The 17,132-nt window shown below is 33.9% G+C and overlaps 1 protein-coding gene across 2 annotated transcripts in view; it reads left to right on the forward strand.

Annotated features, from left to right (window-relative positions):
• Positions 1-600: 600 nt before the first annotated feature.
• The window catches only part of LOC134711347 (G patch domain-containing protein 11-like), a 65,657-nt gene continuing 49,125 nt past the window's right edge, over positions 601-17,132 (forward strand). For both annotated transcript variants that reach the window (XM_063571892.1, XM_063571891.1), the window contains exon 1: positions 601-777. In XM_063571892.1, coding sequence (XP_063427962.1) covers positions 716-777 — 62 coding nt within the window. In that variant the 5' untranslated portion in view covers positions 601-715. The remainder of the gene's footprint in view (positions 778-17,132) is intronic.

A 17,132-nucleotide genomic window follows, 5' to 3' on the forward strand; every position in this document is an offset into this window, starting at 1 on the left:
CGTAGGTTTTATTTGACCTTGGCCTCATTTTCCCAGTTCATTGCTCAGTGTTCATTTTTTGTGTTTTGGTCTGTTTTTTATCATTATTTTGCGTGCTAAGCGCGCGTTGAGAGAATCATTAATCATGAAAATCTCATGTAGACTTAACCTTGGTTCTAGGTTACCAAATTGATTTAAAGTCTTGGTAAAGTTGATCGTTTTTATCTTTAATGATCTTTAATGCACTCTGTACGAAAAAGGTGGCATGTTTAATGATCTTAGCGTCCGTCCGTCTGTTCGTTCTGTTATCTGTCCCCTCCATATCATGTTAAAGTTCTTATAATGAAGTCATGAATTTTGGTACCTATCTTAATTGTGATGCATTATGATGTGGTCTTTTATAATTTAATGCAATGGTACGTCGGATTTGACCACAGCAGAGTCAAACTATATTATATGCCAACTCAATATAAGTTACACAAAAAAAAAACATAAGCTTTATCACATAATTTAAAAACAATTTCAATCACAAAATAGATGCATTTAAGCAAAATTTGATACGAATAGATAAATTATAAATAGCGACTGAGAATGCGACATTTTCCGGAAATGCAACGACGTTGTCTCTTTTTGTTCCTGATATTACATGATCTTCAGAACATCCGCTTATTTTTTGACAATCAAAAAATAAAAATAAATGTGATTTTTCCTGTAATGCCATTGAATTTGAACAGAAATGTCTGCCAACTTAGACGACGAAGAAGATGATTATATGTCTGATACCTTCCTAACAAAATGGTTGAGTACTATTTTAGAACTTTCGAACTAAGTTCGTAAAAGAAAAAGAGGGGGGATGGATAAAAGGTTTGGAAAGATCATTAAGCTAACGAAAAAGCACTATTGAGTCTATAGATGTATAAATAAAAAAGCTTTGTTAATTGAAAATGTCGGGGCATATATAATAAAACAAAGAAATTACATGTAAAAAGCTCTATTTGTTTTTAATCAATTATTTACTTCATAATTAAAATATTAATTAATAGATCCAATGCATTTATGTATATTTTACAGTAACAAGGTGAAATTAGGAATTACATGTAATTACTAAAATTTAGGAATTACAGATATTTCCCGGTGCACTTAGTTAATACAAGTAATTCCTGAAACGGCCCAGTTATTACCAGTAATTACTAATTTTGAAATTAGTTTTTACACCTATTTACTGACTGCTAAAACAATGTTGTATTATGGTCAGATGATCAAAAGTTATGGTAATACTAACTAGAAGATCAGTTAGTACTGTACCCTTAAAATATTGAATGGTTGATTTGTATTAAAAATATCTTGAATAAATATAGACTTTCAAATATTTGGTTACATCAGAGTAACTTTAGTTTTAATCCAAAATTGTTAAAGTTGAGCATTATACAGATATTTTTTGACCAATTTCAGCAGACATGGAAATCAGAAATGGAAAATTCTCCCAAAGCATTATGTTTTAACTTTTTTCAAAAAAACTTTGAGTTTGAAGAATATTTAGACTTATTACCTTATAAAGATCAGATAACATTGTGAAGGTTAAGAACTGGAATGAACTGTTATGTGCATTAGCTTCGAGATATAAACTAGAGGCTCTAAAGAGCCTGTGTCGCTCACCTTGGTATATGTGAATTAAACAAAGGAAGCAGACAGTTCATGACAAAATTGTGTTTAGGTGATTTTGATGTGTTTGTACATCTTACTTTACTAAACATTCTTGCTGCTTACAATCATCTCTATCTATAATGAACTTGTCCGTGTAGTTTCAGTGGAAAATGTTAGTAAAAATTCACAAATTTTATGAAAATTGTTAAAAATTGATTATAAAAACGATAACTTCATAGGGGGTCAATTGACCATTTTGGTCATTTTGACCTATTTTTTAGTCTTAAATTGCTGTATATTATTGCTGTTTACAGTTTATCTCTATCTATAATAATATTCAAGATAATAAAATTACCAATTTAGGGGCAGCAACCTTACAACCAGTTGACCCATTCATCTTAAAATTTCAGGGCAGATAGATTTTGACCAGATAAACAATTTTGCCCCTTGTCAGATTTGCTCTAAATGCTTTGGTTTTTGAGATATAAGCCAAAAACTGCATTTTACCCCTATGTTCTATTTTTAGCCATGGCGGCCATCTTGGTTGGTTGGCCGGGTAAAAAAACACAAATTTTAAACTAGATACATCAATGTTGATTGTTGCTAATTTTGGTTTAATTTGGCCCAGTAGTTTCAGAGGAGAAGATTTTTGTAAAAGATATGGAAATTTACGAAAAAAGGTTAAAAATTGACTATAAAGGGCAATAACTCCTAAAGGGGTCAACTGACCAATTTGGTCATGTTGACATATTTGTAAATCTCACTTTGCTGAACATTATTGCTGTTTACAGTTTATCTCCATCTATAATAATATTCAAGATAATGACCAAAAACAGTAAAATTTTCTTAAAATTACCAATTCAGGGGCAGCAACCCAACAACGGGTTGTCTGATTCATCTGAAAATTACATGGCAGATAGATCTTCACCTGATAAACAATTTTACCCCATGTCAGATTTGCTCTAAATGCTTTGGTTTTTGAGTTATAAGCCAAAAACTGCATTTTACCCCTATGTTCTATTTATAGCCATGGCGGCCATCTTGGTTGGTTGGCCGGGTAAAAAAACACAAATTTTAAACTAGATACATTAATGATGATTGTGGCCAAGTTTGGTTTAATTTGGCCCAGTAGTTTCAGAGGAGAAGATTTTTGTAAAAGTTAACGACGGACGACGACGACGGACGACGACGACGGACGACGGACGCAAAGTGATGAGAAAAGCTCACTTGGCCCTTTGGGCCAGGTGAGCTAAAAATATATATATATATATTTTTGTTTTGTTAAATCATTAATAAAAATGATATAGTGAAATTATAATTCACTGTTAGTCATGTTAGTAGCCAATCTAGTTCTATTTTGTTAAATTAGCTGAGAAACAAGGATAATGAGTTGTGCACTTGCGAATGAAAATTTGGACCTCATTGAATATGTATTCATGTGACCTTCAATTCAACCCCTAGCTGAAGATGGGTTATCGATGTATTAAGCTATTAAAATTGTAAGGGTTTCGCAGAACAAATAGTCTCGCCTACTTTTGCTTTTAATCGCAGGCTCAACAAAAATGAGGAAAAAATATTTTAAATTTTTCTCTAGATACTATCTTTTGACTTGTACTATAAGAAGCTTCTGTCAAAATTGGGTAAAATTCCAGGATGGTTTATAAAATCTTATGTTTTTAAAACTTTAACTGCAGAGTGTATTTAATGTTAACTGGAAAAAAAACTAGTCCATCACTCCATTTATGTTAATAAGTAATATAGGGAAAAAAGGATTTTTTTTACAGTCTTTACTTTCGGATATTATCTTTAGATCATAAACATTTAGCTTCTGTCCAAATTTGATAGAAATCCAAGATATTTGGAGAAAGTTATTTTAAAGTTTTAGACCACAGTGCATGATTGAGATTTTAGTTTAACAAAATTATGGAAATCAATTTTGGATTGATATCATTGTCTTGCATGCATATATTTACGGAGTTTCAAGACCTATAAAACAACTGTTTTCCAGTTTCAATTCACAAACACTAAAGAGTATGCACTTTTGATGTGCCTTATATTCCTACATCCTCAAGTAAGCTGACCCTTAAAATCCCTATCCCTTTGTTGTGTAAAGTAGATACAATGCGTTGTGTATAGATCGTGTTTATTCTAACGTCTAGCCATTGCTATATAAGTAACGTCATAATATACATAAGTCAAGTAGCAACGTTAACATGTATATATTTGCGCTAAATTCCCGACATTCTCGGGGCCGGCCAAAGTCGCAGCTACATTAAGGCCGTTTTCACACTACTTTCGACAAGGGCAGATAACTCCGTTCAATCTCATTAAATATTCATGCGTCGTTGTACACGCCGCCATGATGGAGGAGAAAAAATGTCCAGTTTACCATCTTTTGATGAAGCAGCGTTGCAGCAATCGTTGCCTTAGGATGCGGAATGGTCCAAGTCAGGGTAATTATAGAAAAATTGTAAAAAGTCATGGATAAATTATATGATTTAGGCGATTTTCTGTCGAGTATTAAGCCCCGCCCTCTACGAATATTTAGCCAATCAAAAAATACCTGCTTCATTTAGAAGCTTGCATCAATATTTTTCTCGAGCACCTGTAATGTGACGAAAAATAGGAAATATGGACAGAAATGTGGAATTTGTGTTAATCTAGATAGATATTTAGTAAGAATTAACCCAACAACATCACAAAAAATGGAAACGGTACGTTTAAACGGAGTAGTCTGCAAATCTCAGGCCTCCGACTTGTGATGTTGTGCCTCCGACAGTGTCGGGGGTATAACTAGCCTAATTTATGCATTCTCTCGGTTAAAAGAAGTTATTTTGCACTGATCCAATCTATTGTTTTCACATTTTTGTTGATTTTAATGAATGTTTGATACATTTCCTTTACAAATGAAGATAAACACAAAAAGGGGGGGGGCACATTTGTTTCAAGATGGTGAAATTATACCCCCTTATCATGTTCATATAGTCTTCAAGCCAGGAAAGTGATATATTTATACCAGAATTGGTGCAGTTATGCAGACCATCTTGCTGAATGTGTGGTCAAGCCCTTTCAGTCATTCATTTTGTGATAGCTAATATGCAGCAATTAACTTAAAGCTCCTCTAAAAATTCTAAAAGTTATCCTTTAATAGGCGTAGCTCAATATTATCCTCGTCTCTTGGTTGTTCTTGCCATTAAGAATTGTGATGTCACGCTTTCAATGCTTGTTATTTTTACTTTGGCACTTTCCTATGACTGATTGGAATAGACTTAATGATTAGTTAAGTTAGCATATGTTTAAAATAGTTATCTAAGGTACCAGGATTATAATTTAGTACGCCAGACGCGCGTTTCGTCTACGCTGTACAGTATATTGAGTCAGTATTTTCTAACGATAATGATAATTTGAGATACATGTACATAAGTTTTCATCTCTAACTGTACTTTTGCTTGTATGTTTAGGATGGCATTTACTTCCACACGTTTATATCTTAGCTTTTTTGCATTTGCACGTCTTGGTTGTGCACGAATCTTTTCACCTCGCTCTCACCCCATATGGAATTTACTGACCCCATATATTTCGTATAAGGTCACTACATGTAGCACACTATGTAACTAATAATACCCATATAGTCATGACCATACTCGTATGGTCCGGAACATATATATATATATAAATATAGTCAGTTTGAGTAATAATTATCACATAATACCCTATGGACATAATGCTTTTCATATCATCATTTTTGAATGCGTTTTATTTCATACTGGATACAAAAATTCAATATACTGTACATACATGACATAGACACATATATGCCAGAAAAGAAGTCATGTGCCAGATACACTGTATATACATAAACATTAATTAACATTTCCCGTCATCTACAGTGTACATGTTAAAATAACTTTTAATATGGACATATCTCTTATTGTCATGTCATGATGTCACTATTAGAACGACTCGGTGAGAGCTTCAGTCCTTTCACTAAAACTGGGTACAATTTTACTATATCCAGAAATTGCATGCCAGAAAGGTAGGCAAGTGAGAAATAAATATTAAAATTCAAATGTATGCTAAGTTAGCCAGCTATGTTGACATGTCAGCTTTGAGTTAAATACATTCATCGTACATGTACGTACATTTGTACCAACATACATTTGTACATGTACATCTTGAATATAATATATTTGAAGCCGGTTCCGGATGACTACCAACTTACTAAAATGATATAGTTATTTAAGCAAGATATTATATACAAAAAAGAAGATGTGATATGATTGTCATTGAGACAACACTCCACAAGAGACCAAATGTAACAGAAATTAACAGCTATAGGTCACTTTACTGCCTTCAACAATGAACAAAGCCTATACCTCATAGTCAGCTATAAAACCATATAGGTGTTCCAGACCACATGAGTATTTGGACCTGACTATACATGTATTTAAATCATTGATTGATTGATTGTTGGTTGCTTTATGCCGCATTTGGGTAAAATTGATATAAAGATTTATCAAAATCTTTATTTTTAGTTTTAAAAGTTGAAATTATTACCATAAGATGGATAAAGTGAACATGCGAACAATTGAAATTAGACATTTGATTAATTGTAAATCTGAATGCTATTTTTGTTCTCTCGCCCAAGGTGACACTTGCTACCACAAGTAACGTAATATTTTTTTATATTAACATGTTGCAGTTCATGCATGATCCTAAGCATTTGCACTTTTTGTAAAGTTGCTAAATATTATAAAACAATTGCCCTCCCACATTATATTTACTTCCCATAACTTCAATTTCAGTGGCCATAATTCAAGTGATGAATTACTGATCGACATGCTAAATATAAGAGATTAACAGATTTAATAAGCGTGACTTTTTTTAAATAGTTTGAATATAAACTTCTTATTTCAATTACAATTGAACTTTTATATTAATTTGAGAGTAAAGTTATGTTGATCTGTTATATGTTATATGCATTTGTATCCAATAAACTTGACTAACTAATGAGTAACTTCTTAATACTAGTCAGACTGTTCTGTTCGCGTACGGTCGACCATATGAGTATTTAAAAAAAGTATGCATACAGTCCAAACGGTACGCGTACAGTCCAATAACTCATACGGTCTGGTACATAGGCATTATATAGTTTTTCCACTTTTGTTTATATTCATTATGTTATTTAGTTTTGTAATTGAATGGCGTTTGCTGATGTCAACTTTTTTATTCAACAGGCACATGCTATTTTTACTTTATATATATAGCTTCCTAGAAGATCAGGCAGGGTATATATAGCTTCCTAGAAGATCAGGCAGGGTAACTCTTGGCATTATGCCATATTACCTGGCTGGTAACTGTTTATGTGCTATTTACATTAAAATTGTAGCACTTTACAGTTGCTGGGTAGGTTAAAATATCTCATCATTAAGAACATGGCAGCAATAAAGAAGATGAGGCATGAAAAAATGAAACTGAAATGATGAGTTCCTTGGGTCATTGCCTATTTCAATTGTTGATGTAAAAGAAGTCCATACTGACCATGTACTTGTAAGTTTTACTATCTGGAATATGCTGTTTTACTTATATTATCAGCACTAACTTATTTAAGACTGTATGAAGTCATATAATTGCTTATCGCCACTTCATTTTGTGTCTGATCATGTGTGGCAATCATACCACATCTCATTTTTGTTGAGTCACCGACTTTTGTCATAGAAGGGAGACATCACAATCTACATTGCATTGGCAACGGCTTCCACAAATATTTATCTGCGGTTAAAGTTTTGTAAAAAAGAAACTTGATTATCCCTATTTTACTTATAAATGGAGTTTTTATTCTAGTAAACATTACAAATACTCTGTGGTTAAAGTTTAAAATTTTAATAACTTTCTTAAACTATCCTGGATTTGTACGAAACTTGGACAGAAGGTTGTTTATGATCAAAAGCTAAAAAAAAATCTTATGGAGGAATTTAAATAGAGAAAAATAGTCAACAAATGACCGAACAACGCATTATTTTTATATTGGAAACCACGGTAATTCATTGTAAGCACTGTAATAAATGTATTCAATCGTAGAAAGCATCATACATTCAAAATTAAAATTAAACTGAAGAAGATATGTGTGAGGAATGAAAATTATTTGTTCTTATTGCTGACAATAAAAAATTATGGACCGTTATTTAATATGACAAAACACTATAATCCCTAGGTCACTCACGCTTTTTGCATTTTAAAAGTAAGTGTAACAGATGTTGAATTTAATATATTTGTACATTATTTTTTTATATGTAACAGTTAACTGTTACAATTGAGATACTTGTAAGTTCATATCATTTTAATTTAAACCAAATTATAGGACCATGATAGTTTTTTTATATCCAAACTTAAAAAACATATTGCTTTGATTCCCTTACCAATATATCAAAGATATATTATGATTTAAAAGATGGTTAAATTCGTGCTTATAGCATAAATTTGTAACAATATTATTTCATAAATTAATTGTAAATTCTTGCAATACAATCTTACCATGAGATTTTAAAATAATAAAATATACAATTAATGGGTGCAAAATTCATTCTATAACATTAAAGAGATGTTAAAGATATATTTATCTCTATATTTTGTTTAGTATTTTTATGTTGCAAATATGTCAATGGTTGATTTTGCGGTCACAATTTAACAAATAGAATTTCTGTAAATTTATTCTTGCATATCTGACACTGATTACTGGTATAAATGGGGTTGCAAAAAAGGGTTATATTACTACTGAAATTTTGAGATTTTGTTATTGCATTGTTAGATTTGTAAGATCACAGACTGAAAAATCATAAGTTTGTAAAAGTAAAATCTATTCTTTGTCTAACATTTGTCTAATAGATATAGGAAGATGTGGTGTGAGTGCCAATAAGTTCATTACAAAATGTAGAGTAATTTTTCTTCCTTAATTTCTGTTGGAATATTATGCTTGCAATTTTTTTTCAGATATATCAGAGTATACATGGTATACACTTAAATGTATCTTGTTAAATTTAAAGATTATAGGTTCTTTTAAAATGAAAAGTCACATGTTGACAAAATTGTATTTAACATGATCATTGCAGATACATGAAGATTGAAAGCTTTGCCGTTTTTAGTAAATCAATATAAGGTCCCATATTATAAATAAAAACGGACACATCTTATATATCATGAGTACTTTTATTCACTCACACAAAGTGTAAATATTCTTATAAATTTTAAAAACACCGGCTTTTATATTTAAAAAACGTATTATATCATCTCTCATTAAGCGCGGAAACAACCCTCGCTTTCCCCGGTACCGATTCAAAATCGTTATCTTTGTTGCGCTTTAAAATATTGCCGACAATAGAATTTTCGTTTAATTTTCAATATTTTGACCTAGCACAACCTTTTAATCTCAAACAAATGCCACCAACTGAGGAAAATTATTTTAAGAATTTAAATACGATCATGAATCTTGCTGGGGGTTTCTCCAATTTTATTTCTGAGAGTCATACGAGGTAAGCAAAGTTGACAAAATCACGGAATTTGACCTTCAAAGACGTAAAATCATTCTAAATAAACATTTTTAACAAACTGTTCTAACCCCCAGCACTTTTAAGTGACACTGGTAGTTGCTTAACCTATTGTTAAAATTTGGATGAGAATGGTGAAGGGTAAAAGGTTGTGCTCGAGCCAAATACAGACGACAGTTTTAACATATGAAAATGGCATGTCACGTGACAGTGTTAGGGTCACGGGGTCATATTTTTATGTTCAGTGAAGAGAGATCAGACGGCCTTTCGTTATTGTCCATGTACGACTATGAAATATTTGACATTAAGCTGATTCTGACAATTCCGTTTTCACCCCCCTTTTTTCGTCAAATTTACAAAATTGCGTCCTTAATGTAGCTGCGGTTAAAATAGTGATGAACAATATAAAGACAACTTATGTCAACTTGAAGAAATAATAGACAAATACCAGAAAGACTATGATATCTTAATATGTGGAGATATGAATGCTTCCCTTGTTAGGAATAACGGAGCAAGAGATTCAACCTTCAGAAAATTTAAAGATGAGAACCAATTGCTACTAGTAGAAAATTTTCCAAACAAAAACACTTTCTACCATCATAATGGCCTGTACAAATCACAGATAGACTATTTTATGCACAAGAGCAACTTCCAAACTCTAGAATATAAAGTGGAAATCTTAGATATGGAACCGCTAAATGTCTCAGACCATACAATCGTATATGCAACTATACAAGCAGAAGTAGTAAGAACAAAGAGAAAAACAACTAAAGTGATTAAAAGGCCAAACTGGAAAAGGTGTGACAAAAACATTTATCAGGCCTCTATTCTAAAAAACCTTGATGAAATTAATATTCAAAATCTTAGTTCACCAGCTGAAGAAATAGAAAAATTAACAAACATATTGCATACGGCAGGAAAAGATTCAATACCAAACTACAGGAAACAAGTAACATCAAAAGCAATCGGAAATGGTATTTGGAATGAAGAAATTAGTCAGGCTTCAAAACACTCCAAAAAAGTTTTTTATGAATGGAAGTTGGATGGACAAAACATCGAGAAAAAGCAGGAAATGACAAAAGCCAAACGTCTATTAAGAAGTGCACAACGAAGGGCTAATGCATCTAGGAAAAACACCTTCATAGAGCAGATTATGATGGCTTCCCAAAACGACAACAAGCTATTTCATCAGCTTATACAAAATCAAAGGGGTGTCAAGAAAGTGAATACAGATGTGATGATTTTTAATGCAAAAGAACAGGCAGAACCTGAAGATATACTGGAAGGTTGGAAAAACTACTTTGAAGATCTGTACAGAAGCCACAACACTGACAACGAATCAGAATACAACACCGAGAGACTTATTCTTGCCACTATGCAAAATGAGATTATTGAACAATTAGAAACTAATAGGAATGAAGAGATAAAACAAGCAAACGAAGAGGAAGTTACATTATCTATCCAAAAGCTTAAAACTGGAAAGAGTCCAGGTGCAGATGGAATCTCAGCTGAACACCTTAAGAATATGCCAACTGAACTTCTACAATATATCATTAACATTATTAACCTTATATTCAAAGAAAAGGATGTACCTTCAAAAGTGAAAGAAGGGGTCGTTACGCCTGTACTGAAGAGTGGAAAAGATAAGATATATCCTGAAAACTACAGAGGCATAACAGTGACTAATTGCTTTTCCACATTGATTGAAAGTATACTTAAGGACAGAATAGAACCCAAGCTTCTACCACAACAAAGTAAACTTCAACGTGGATTTACTGAAAAATCATCGTCACTCAATGCAGCCTTTATTGTTACCCAAAGTGCAGATTTCTACAAAGAAATACTTGCTCAACTTGTCCTCCTGACATTAGATGCTCAGAAAGCATTTGACAAATTAGACCATGAGATTCTCTTCAATAAACTCTACCATGACGGCATAACTGGCAACATTTGGATTATGCTTAGAAATATGTACAAAAACGTAGCAGTTAAAGTGAAATGGGATAATACTCTGTCAGATCAATTTATTCAGAGACAAGGGGTAAGACAAGGAGCCAAACTTTCCACGATACTCTACAAAAGATACAACAACAACATATTAGATGCTTTGGATCGGGCTGATATAGGAGCAAAAATAGGCAACATAAGCGTCGTAGCACCAACTTGCGCAGACGATATAGCGCTGTTAGCTAGTAATCAACATGAGATTCAAGCACTATTAGATATTGTACATGATAGCACAAAGAGAGATCTTGTGACAATAAATCCAAATAAGTCTGATTTAGTACCATTAACAACAAAATGTGAAAACTTCTCTGTTCAACTTGGAAATGACATTATAGATCAAAAGACAGAAACAAAACATCTAGGACTAGTCAGAGACTCCAAAAATAAGCTGAATATCGAGGATAGGTTGAAAACCGCAAGGAAAACTGTATATGCAATGTTAGGTCCAGGCCTTCATGCACGAAAAGGAATGTCACCTATAGTAGCACTGAAAGTATGGCAAACATATGCAATTCCAAGATGCTTGTATGGTATAGAGATCATGAATTATACAAAAACTGACATTTTAAAGCTTGAAAGACTCCAACAACAGGTCTGTAGACAAATTCAGGGATTGCCAAACAGAACAGCAAACGCCGCCACATATGTTATGCTTGGGGTGGAGCCAATACAGTCAACTATCGATCGTCTTGTCCTTACTTTTTTCGGAGGCATTATTCAGGATAGTGCTAGCATCGAATTTATGATCATAGAAAGGCAACTATGCATGACACCACCAAATAGTAACAACTTTATAAATAGATTAAAAGAAATTTTGGATAAATATGGCCTACCAAAGGCACAAGAAATAATGAACAATAAACCAACAAAAGAGATTTGGAAAAGGACTGTAAAAAAGGCAATAAACATGCATTGGGAAAAACAGTGGTTAGTAGAGAAAGAAAATAAAACCACTATGCAATATCTCGAAATAAATCAACAGCCTATTGGAAAGCCTCATCAAATCTGGCAGCTAGTACCAAATACAACTATCGAAGTGAAAAAAGCCGAAATTAAAGCAAGGTTAATCACAAGAACTTACACATTACAATCAGACAGAGAAAAATTCACAAGAGGTCGAGAAAGTGACAAGTGCCTGCTATGTGAAACTAGCCGTGAAGATACCCACCACTTTCTGATAACATGTACTGCATTAAAGATAGAGAGAGATAAACATTTGTCGGTTCTTAAATCCTACATGAAGAACAACACACCAGTTGGAACATTCAACAGAGTAGAGGAACAAGGATTGCTTGTACTATTTATTCTTAATCCATCAGCAACAAAGTTTAAAGAACTATTCAAACTGAAGAAATCAATCTGTAAAGATATTGAAGCTATTACAAGAACATTATGTTACAGTCTTCATATAAAACGAACTTTATTAAATCAGACTAAGGCTTGATTGGATTGCAAATTTATCAAATATACAAGAGCATTATGCTTAACATCAGAATGACAATCTAAAGTGAAAGACATTGTATATATTGAGAATGTGTCGTTAGTAATCAGGGCATAAAACTTGTGTATAGAGTGATGACTTTTATATATGGGTAATGGTGCTACTAACAGGTCCCTGTAAATATTCATATTCATGTAAATAATCATATTCTTATCCTTCGGGAGTGCTCCTTAGATAGGAGGAACATACCAGTAACAGTAACAGTAACAGTATGAAATTATTAATTACTTTAAAAGTCAATCGAATAGATTTTACTGAAAATTAAATAATTAATTGTCTTTCTAAAACAAATTCAAATAATTCACTTATTGATTATTCACTTTTAACGAAGTCTATTCAAATAAAATTGTCAGTTAGTAGTTCACTTTTGGGTAGTCCATTTCTTTATGTTCTCTCGAGCTCGGACAGATGCCTCTCGTTTTGGTAGAATTCTTGTCAATCCCTCTGTTGAAGTATCATCTTTTTTGTCATCTAAATTGTTTATGTTTGTTCGGATTTCGAGCGGGTACAGTTTTACTATAGGGCGTGAAGTACGTCCTGCACTAGTTCGTATTATAGCTGCTCGTGTAAAACCATCGTTTCCGGTGATCAATTCATCAACAACGGCAATGTTCCATCGGTTTTTCGGTAATTTATCATCTTGGACTTGCACTACATCTCCAACTTGCATAGTTTGTAAATTGTTTCCTGTTTGGCGATGAAACTCTCTCAGGGTCGTTATGTACTCGGATTTCCACCGGTTCCAAAAATGCTCCATTAAACTTGACTGTTTATTCAAATGTTTATGCAGTTCTTGTTTTCCACTATTCACGGCAATGTATTCAATATTCGGTTGTGGATACGGCGTTAAAGTTATTCTTCTTCCGTACAGCAAGTGTGACGGAGTTAACGGCTCCTCGTCCTCAATATCCGGTGATACGTAGGTCAATGGTCTATCATTAATGATCGCTTCTATTTCTGTCAGAATTGTTTGAAGTGTATCCATGGTAACGTAAGATCTGCCTAATGTTTTCTTCAAACAAGTTTTTGTTATTCCTATAAAGCGTTCCCACCATCCACCATACCAGGGCGCTCTTTTTGGTATGAATCTCCAAGTTGTTCCATATGTTGATATCGTATTGTTTAGCGATGGTGAATCGGTTAATTTCTTTAATGTTTCCGAGGCGGCTAAATATGTCGAGGCGTTATCCGAAATCATGGTATGTGGTCTAGATTTACGACTAGCGAATCTTCTAAAGGCTTGTAAAAGGGATGTTTCTGATAAGTCCGGTACAACCTCCAGGTGTACGGCTCTCGTTGAAGCACAAGTAAACAGACATATAAAAACCTTGTTTTCAGTATCATGTGTATCACGAACGTACAGCGCTCCAGTAAAGTCGACGCCGGTAATTGTAAAAGGCGGCGCTTCCAGTAATCCAACTTTTGGGAGTGGCGGCGGATCAGGTGCTGTATATGGTTTACTGTTGATTTTTCGACAAATTACGCAATTTCGCAAAATTCCTCTTACGTATTGGCGAATTCGGGGTATCCAGTAAGTTTGTCGTATCTGAGTCACTGTTGATAAAACTCCTGAGTGTTTCATGTACTTGTGTATATCAAGAACAACTAATTTCGTAAAATGATGACTTCTGGGTAACAAATAAGGAAATTTCGTATTTTCACAAACAGGTGCGTTATGAATTCTCCCTCCACAGCAAATTGCGTCTTTGTCATTCAGGTACAATCTAAGTTGTCTAACTAAAACAGTAGGTTTAGTATCCTTTAATTTCAAGTGTATCATTTCGTACTTAAATGAAGTTCTTTGGCAATTTAGTATCCAACACTCTGTTGCATCCTGTAATTCCTCTCTTGTAACGTACTTTTCCTTATTTCTCTGTAATATTGGCGAACGGCAATTTCGTATAAATCGTAATAGATAAGCTGTAATTCGTAGTAATTTTGATAATGTGCTATATCTAGTAATTTGCACAATTTGGTGTATTCCTTGTTGATTATCTATTTCATTGTCCGCTGTACTTGAGTCTTCTATATCTGTACTGGTAAGTAGTACTGTTGTGTCATTTGGCTTCCATGACGGCCATTTTGATGCATCAGTGATCCATTCGGGTCCGTTGAACCATAGTGTGTTCTTTTCAAACTGTGACGCGCTGAGTCCTCTAGTAAGAAGGTCAGCTGGATTATCTTTCGTTGGGCAATATCTCCATTCTTATGTATTGGTCAATTTTCGTATTTCCGTTACTCTATTTCGTATGAACCTTTTCAATTGCTTTGAAGTTGATAACCACTGTAGCACTATCTGACTGTCTGACCAAAAAGTTATGTCTTCTATGTGTATAACTGATTTTACGTGATCGGCTAGTCGTGTTCCAATCAATGCGGCCATTAATTCCAGCTGTGGTAGTGTCAATTGCTTAAGCGGTGCTACTCTATTCTTTGCAATAACTAATGATGACTCATGATGGTTACATATGTAAACAGTTGCTCCGTATGCAGTTGTACTAGCGTCTACAAAAACGTGAAGTTGGGTTTTCTGATCTGGTAAATTGGGAAAATACGGTCTTTTCAATTCTGTGTAAGTCGTTTTCTCCAAATCTTTAGCTAAATTTTCCCATGTTGTCTGTATTTCTAATGGTAGTGGCTCATCCCATCCATACTTCTGTTCCTACAATGTCTGCATTAAGATTTTTGCTCGTACGGATACAGGGCTAAGTAATCCTAGGGGATCGTAAATACGTGAAGATTGTTTAAGAATCTCACGTTTCGTAATATTAGGTAGTTCAATATCAAATAAGTCGACTTTTTGAAAAGTTATCGTATCTTTAACTGTGTCCCATTTCAGTCCAAGTATTTTGACAAAAGTTTCTTTTTCACATACGTTATGTTTTTTGGCTAAATCTGTAAGTTTTGAGCAATTTGAACTCCATGAACGAAGGTTGAATCCAGCCTCCGACATCAATGATCTGGCTTGTACAAAATACTTTTCGGCGTCATCTTCATTTTCCAAACTGGACAAAATGTTATCCACGTAAAGGTCATTCTTCATCATCGCTGAGATATTTGTGTTGCATGCATCCAAGTGTTTAAGCATTGTTGCATTTAGGATGAACGGTGAACTTGTTGCACCAAACAAAATAGATTTAAATCGATATGTTGTAAGAGTACTGCTGGGATTATCTGTGTCGCTCAACCAAAAAAAGCGTGTAAAATCTCGATCTTTCTCATCTAATCCAATATGTAGGAAAGCCTTTTCAATGTCCGTGCTTATTGCGTACTTCTTGGTTCTAAATCCCATTAATATTTTTGTCAAGTCGTTCAAATCTGGCGGGGTTGACATTAGGCAGTCATTCAAACTTGCGTGATCTGGAGACTTTTTACAGCTACAGTCGTACACTATACGAATTGGTGTTGTTGTCGAATCTTTTTTTACGGCATGATGTGGTATATAGTGAGTTCTTTTACCATCGTCGTTCTCGTCGTTTACCTTCTCTATGAACCCTCTCTTCATTTGGTCTTCAATAATTTCTGAATATTTTCGTAGTAAATGTGGTTCGCGACTTAGTCTTCTAATTGTGCTTTCGGTCCTTGCTTTAGCGATCATGATGTTGGAAGGTAAGTCCGGATGATCCAGTTTCCATGGCAACTTGGCAGAATAACGTTCGTTTTCAAATTTGATACAGTCTTGTTGATAAGTCTTTACAAAACTCTCCTCGTCGTCCTGTTGTGGTAAACGTATTCCTAACGATTCTAGATTCCAGAATTTCTCGATGTCGCTTTCCTTTGCATGATGTGAAGTAACATTCAAAAGAACTGATGAAGTTAAGGATTTCTCTCAGTTTCTTATTACCGGTCCAGATAACAAGTAACCAATTTTTGATGCTACGGCTGTAGGTCCATTCCCTCTTATCACGTGATCTTGAACTATATCCCAATAGTAATCGGCTCCTATCAAGAGTGAAATTTCAAAGCTATCAGCGTTATTTGCCGGATGTGCGAGCTTTAAATTTTTCAAGTATGGCAAATCAATCAGCAATTCGGTAGCAGCATCGGTAGTAACAGTTTTGTTTGCAAAAGGGAATTAAGCTTTCCTGTAAGCACCATCATACAGTCGCAGTTACAAAATATTGAACTCGCTTTTATGCTGACAAAGAGTAGACAAACTAGTGACAGAATGAGATAAGATACAATAACATGTATATGATTCTATCTATAGAGTAATTAGGTATATATGATATGGGTGCAGGGGAATTGGAATGGAGTTTTTGACATTTACGTGTAGTTCCGTAATTTCAAATTATTTCTGGAAATAGTTGGTGGAATTTTAGTTCCACAATCTATAAATTTAGGGGTTAGGGGTTGGGGTGTCTGATTCCGAAACCCCGCCGAATATAAAGAAACGAAATTCTGCAGTCCCGAATAAGTAAAGACAAAATCCTGTGTTAAAGGTTCTACCATTTCTC

This window comes from Mytilus trossulus, chromosome 3, assembly GCF_036588685.1.
Source record: "Mytilus trossulus isolate FHL-02 chromosome 3, PNRI_Mtr1.1.1.hap1, whole genome shotgun sequence".
Classification (NCBI taxonomy): Eukaryota; Metazoa; Mollusca; class Bivalvia; order Mytilida; family Mytilidae; genus Mytilus; species Mytilus trossulus.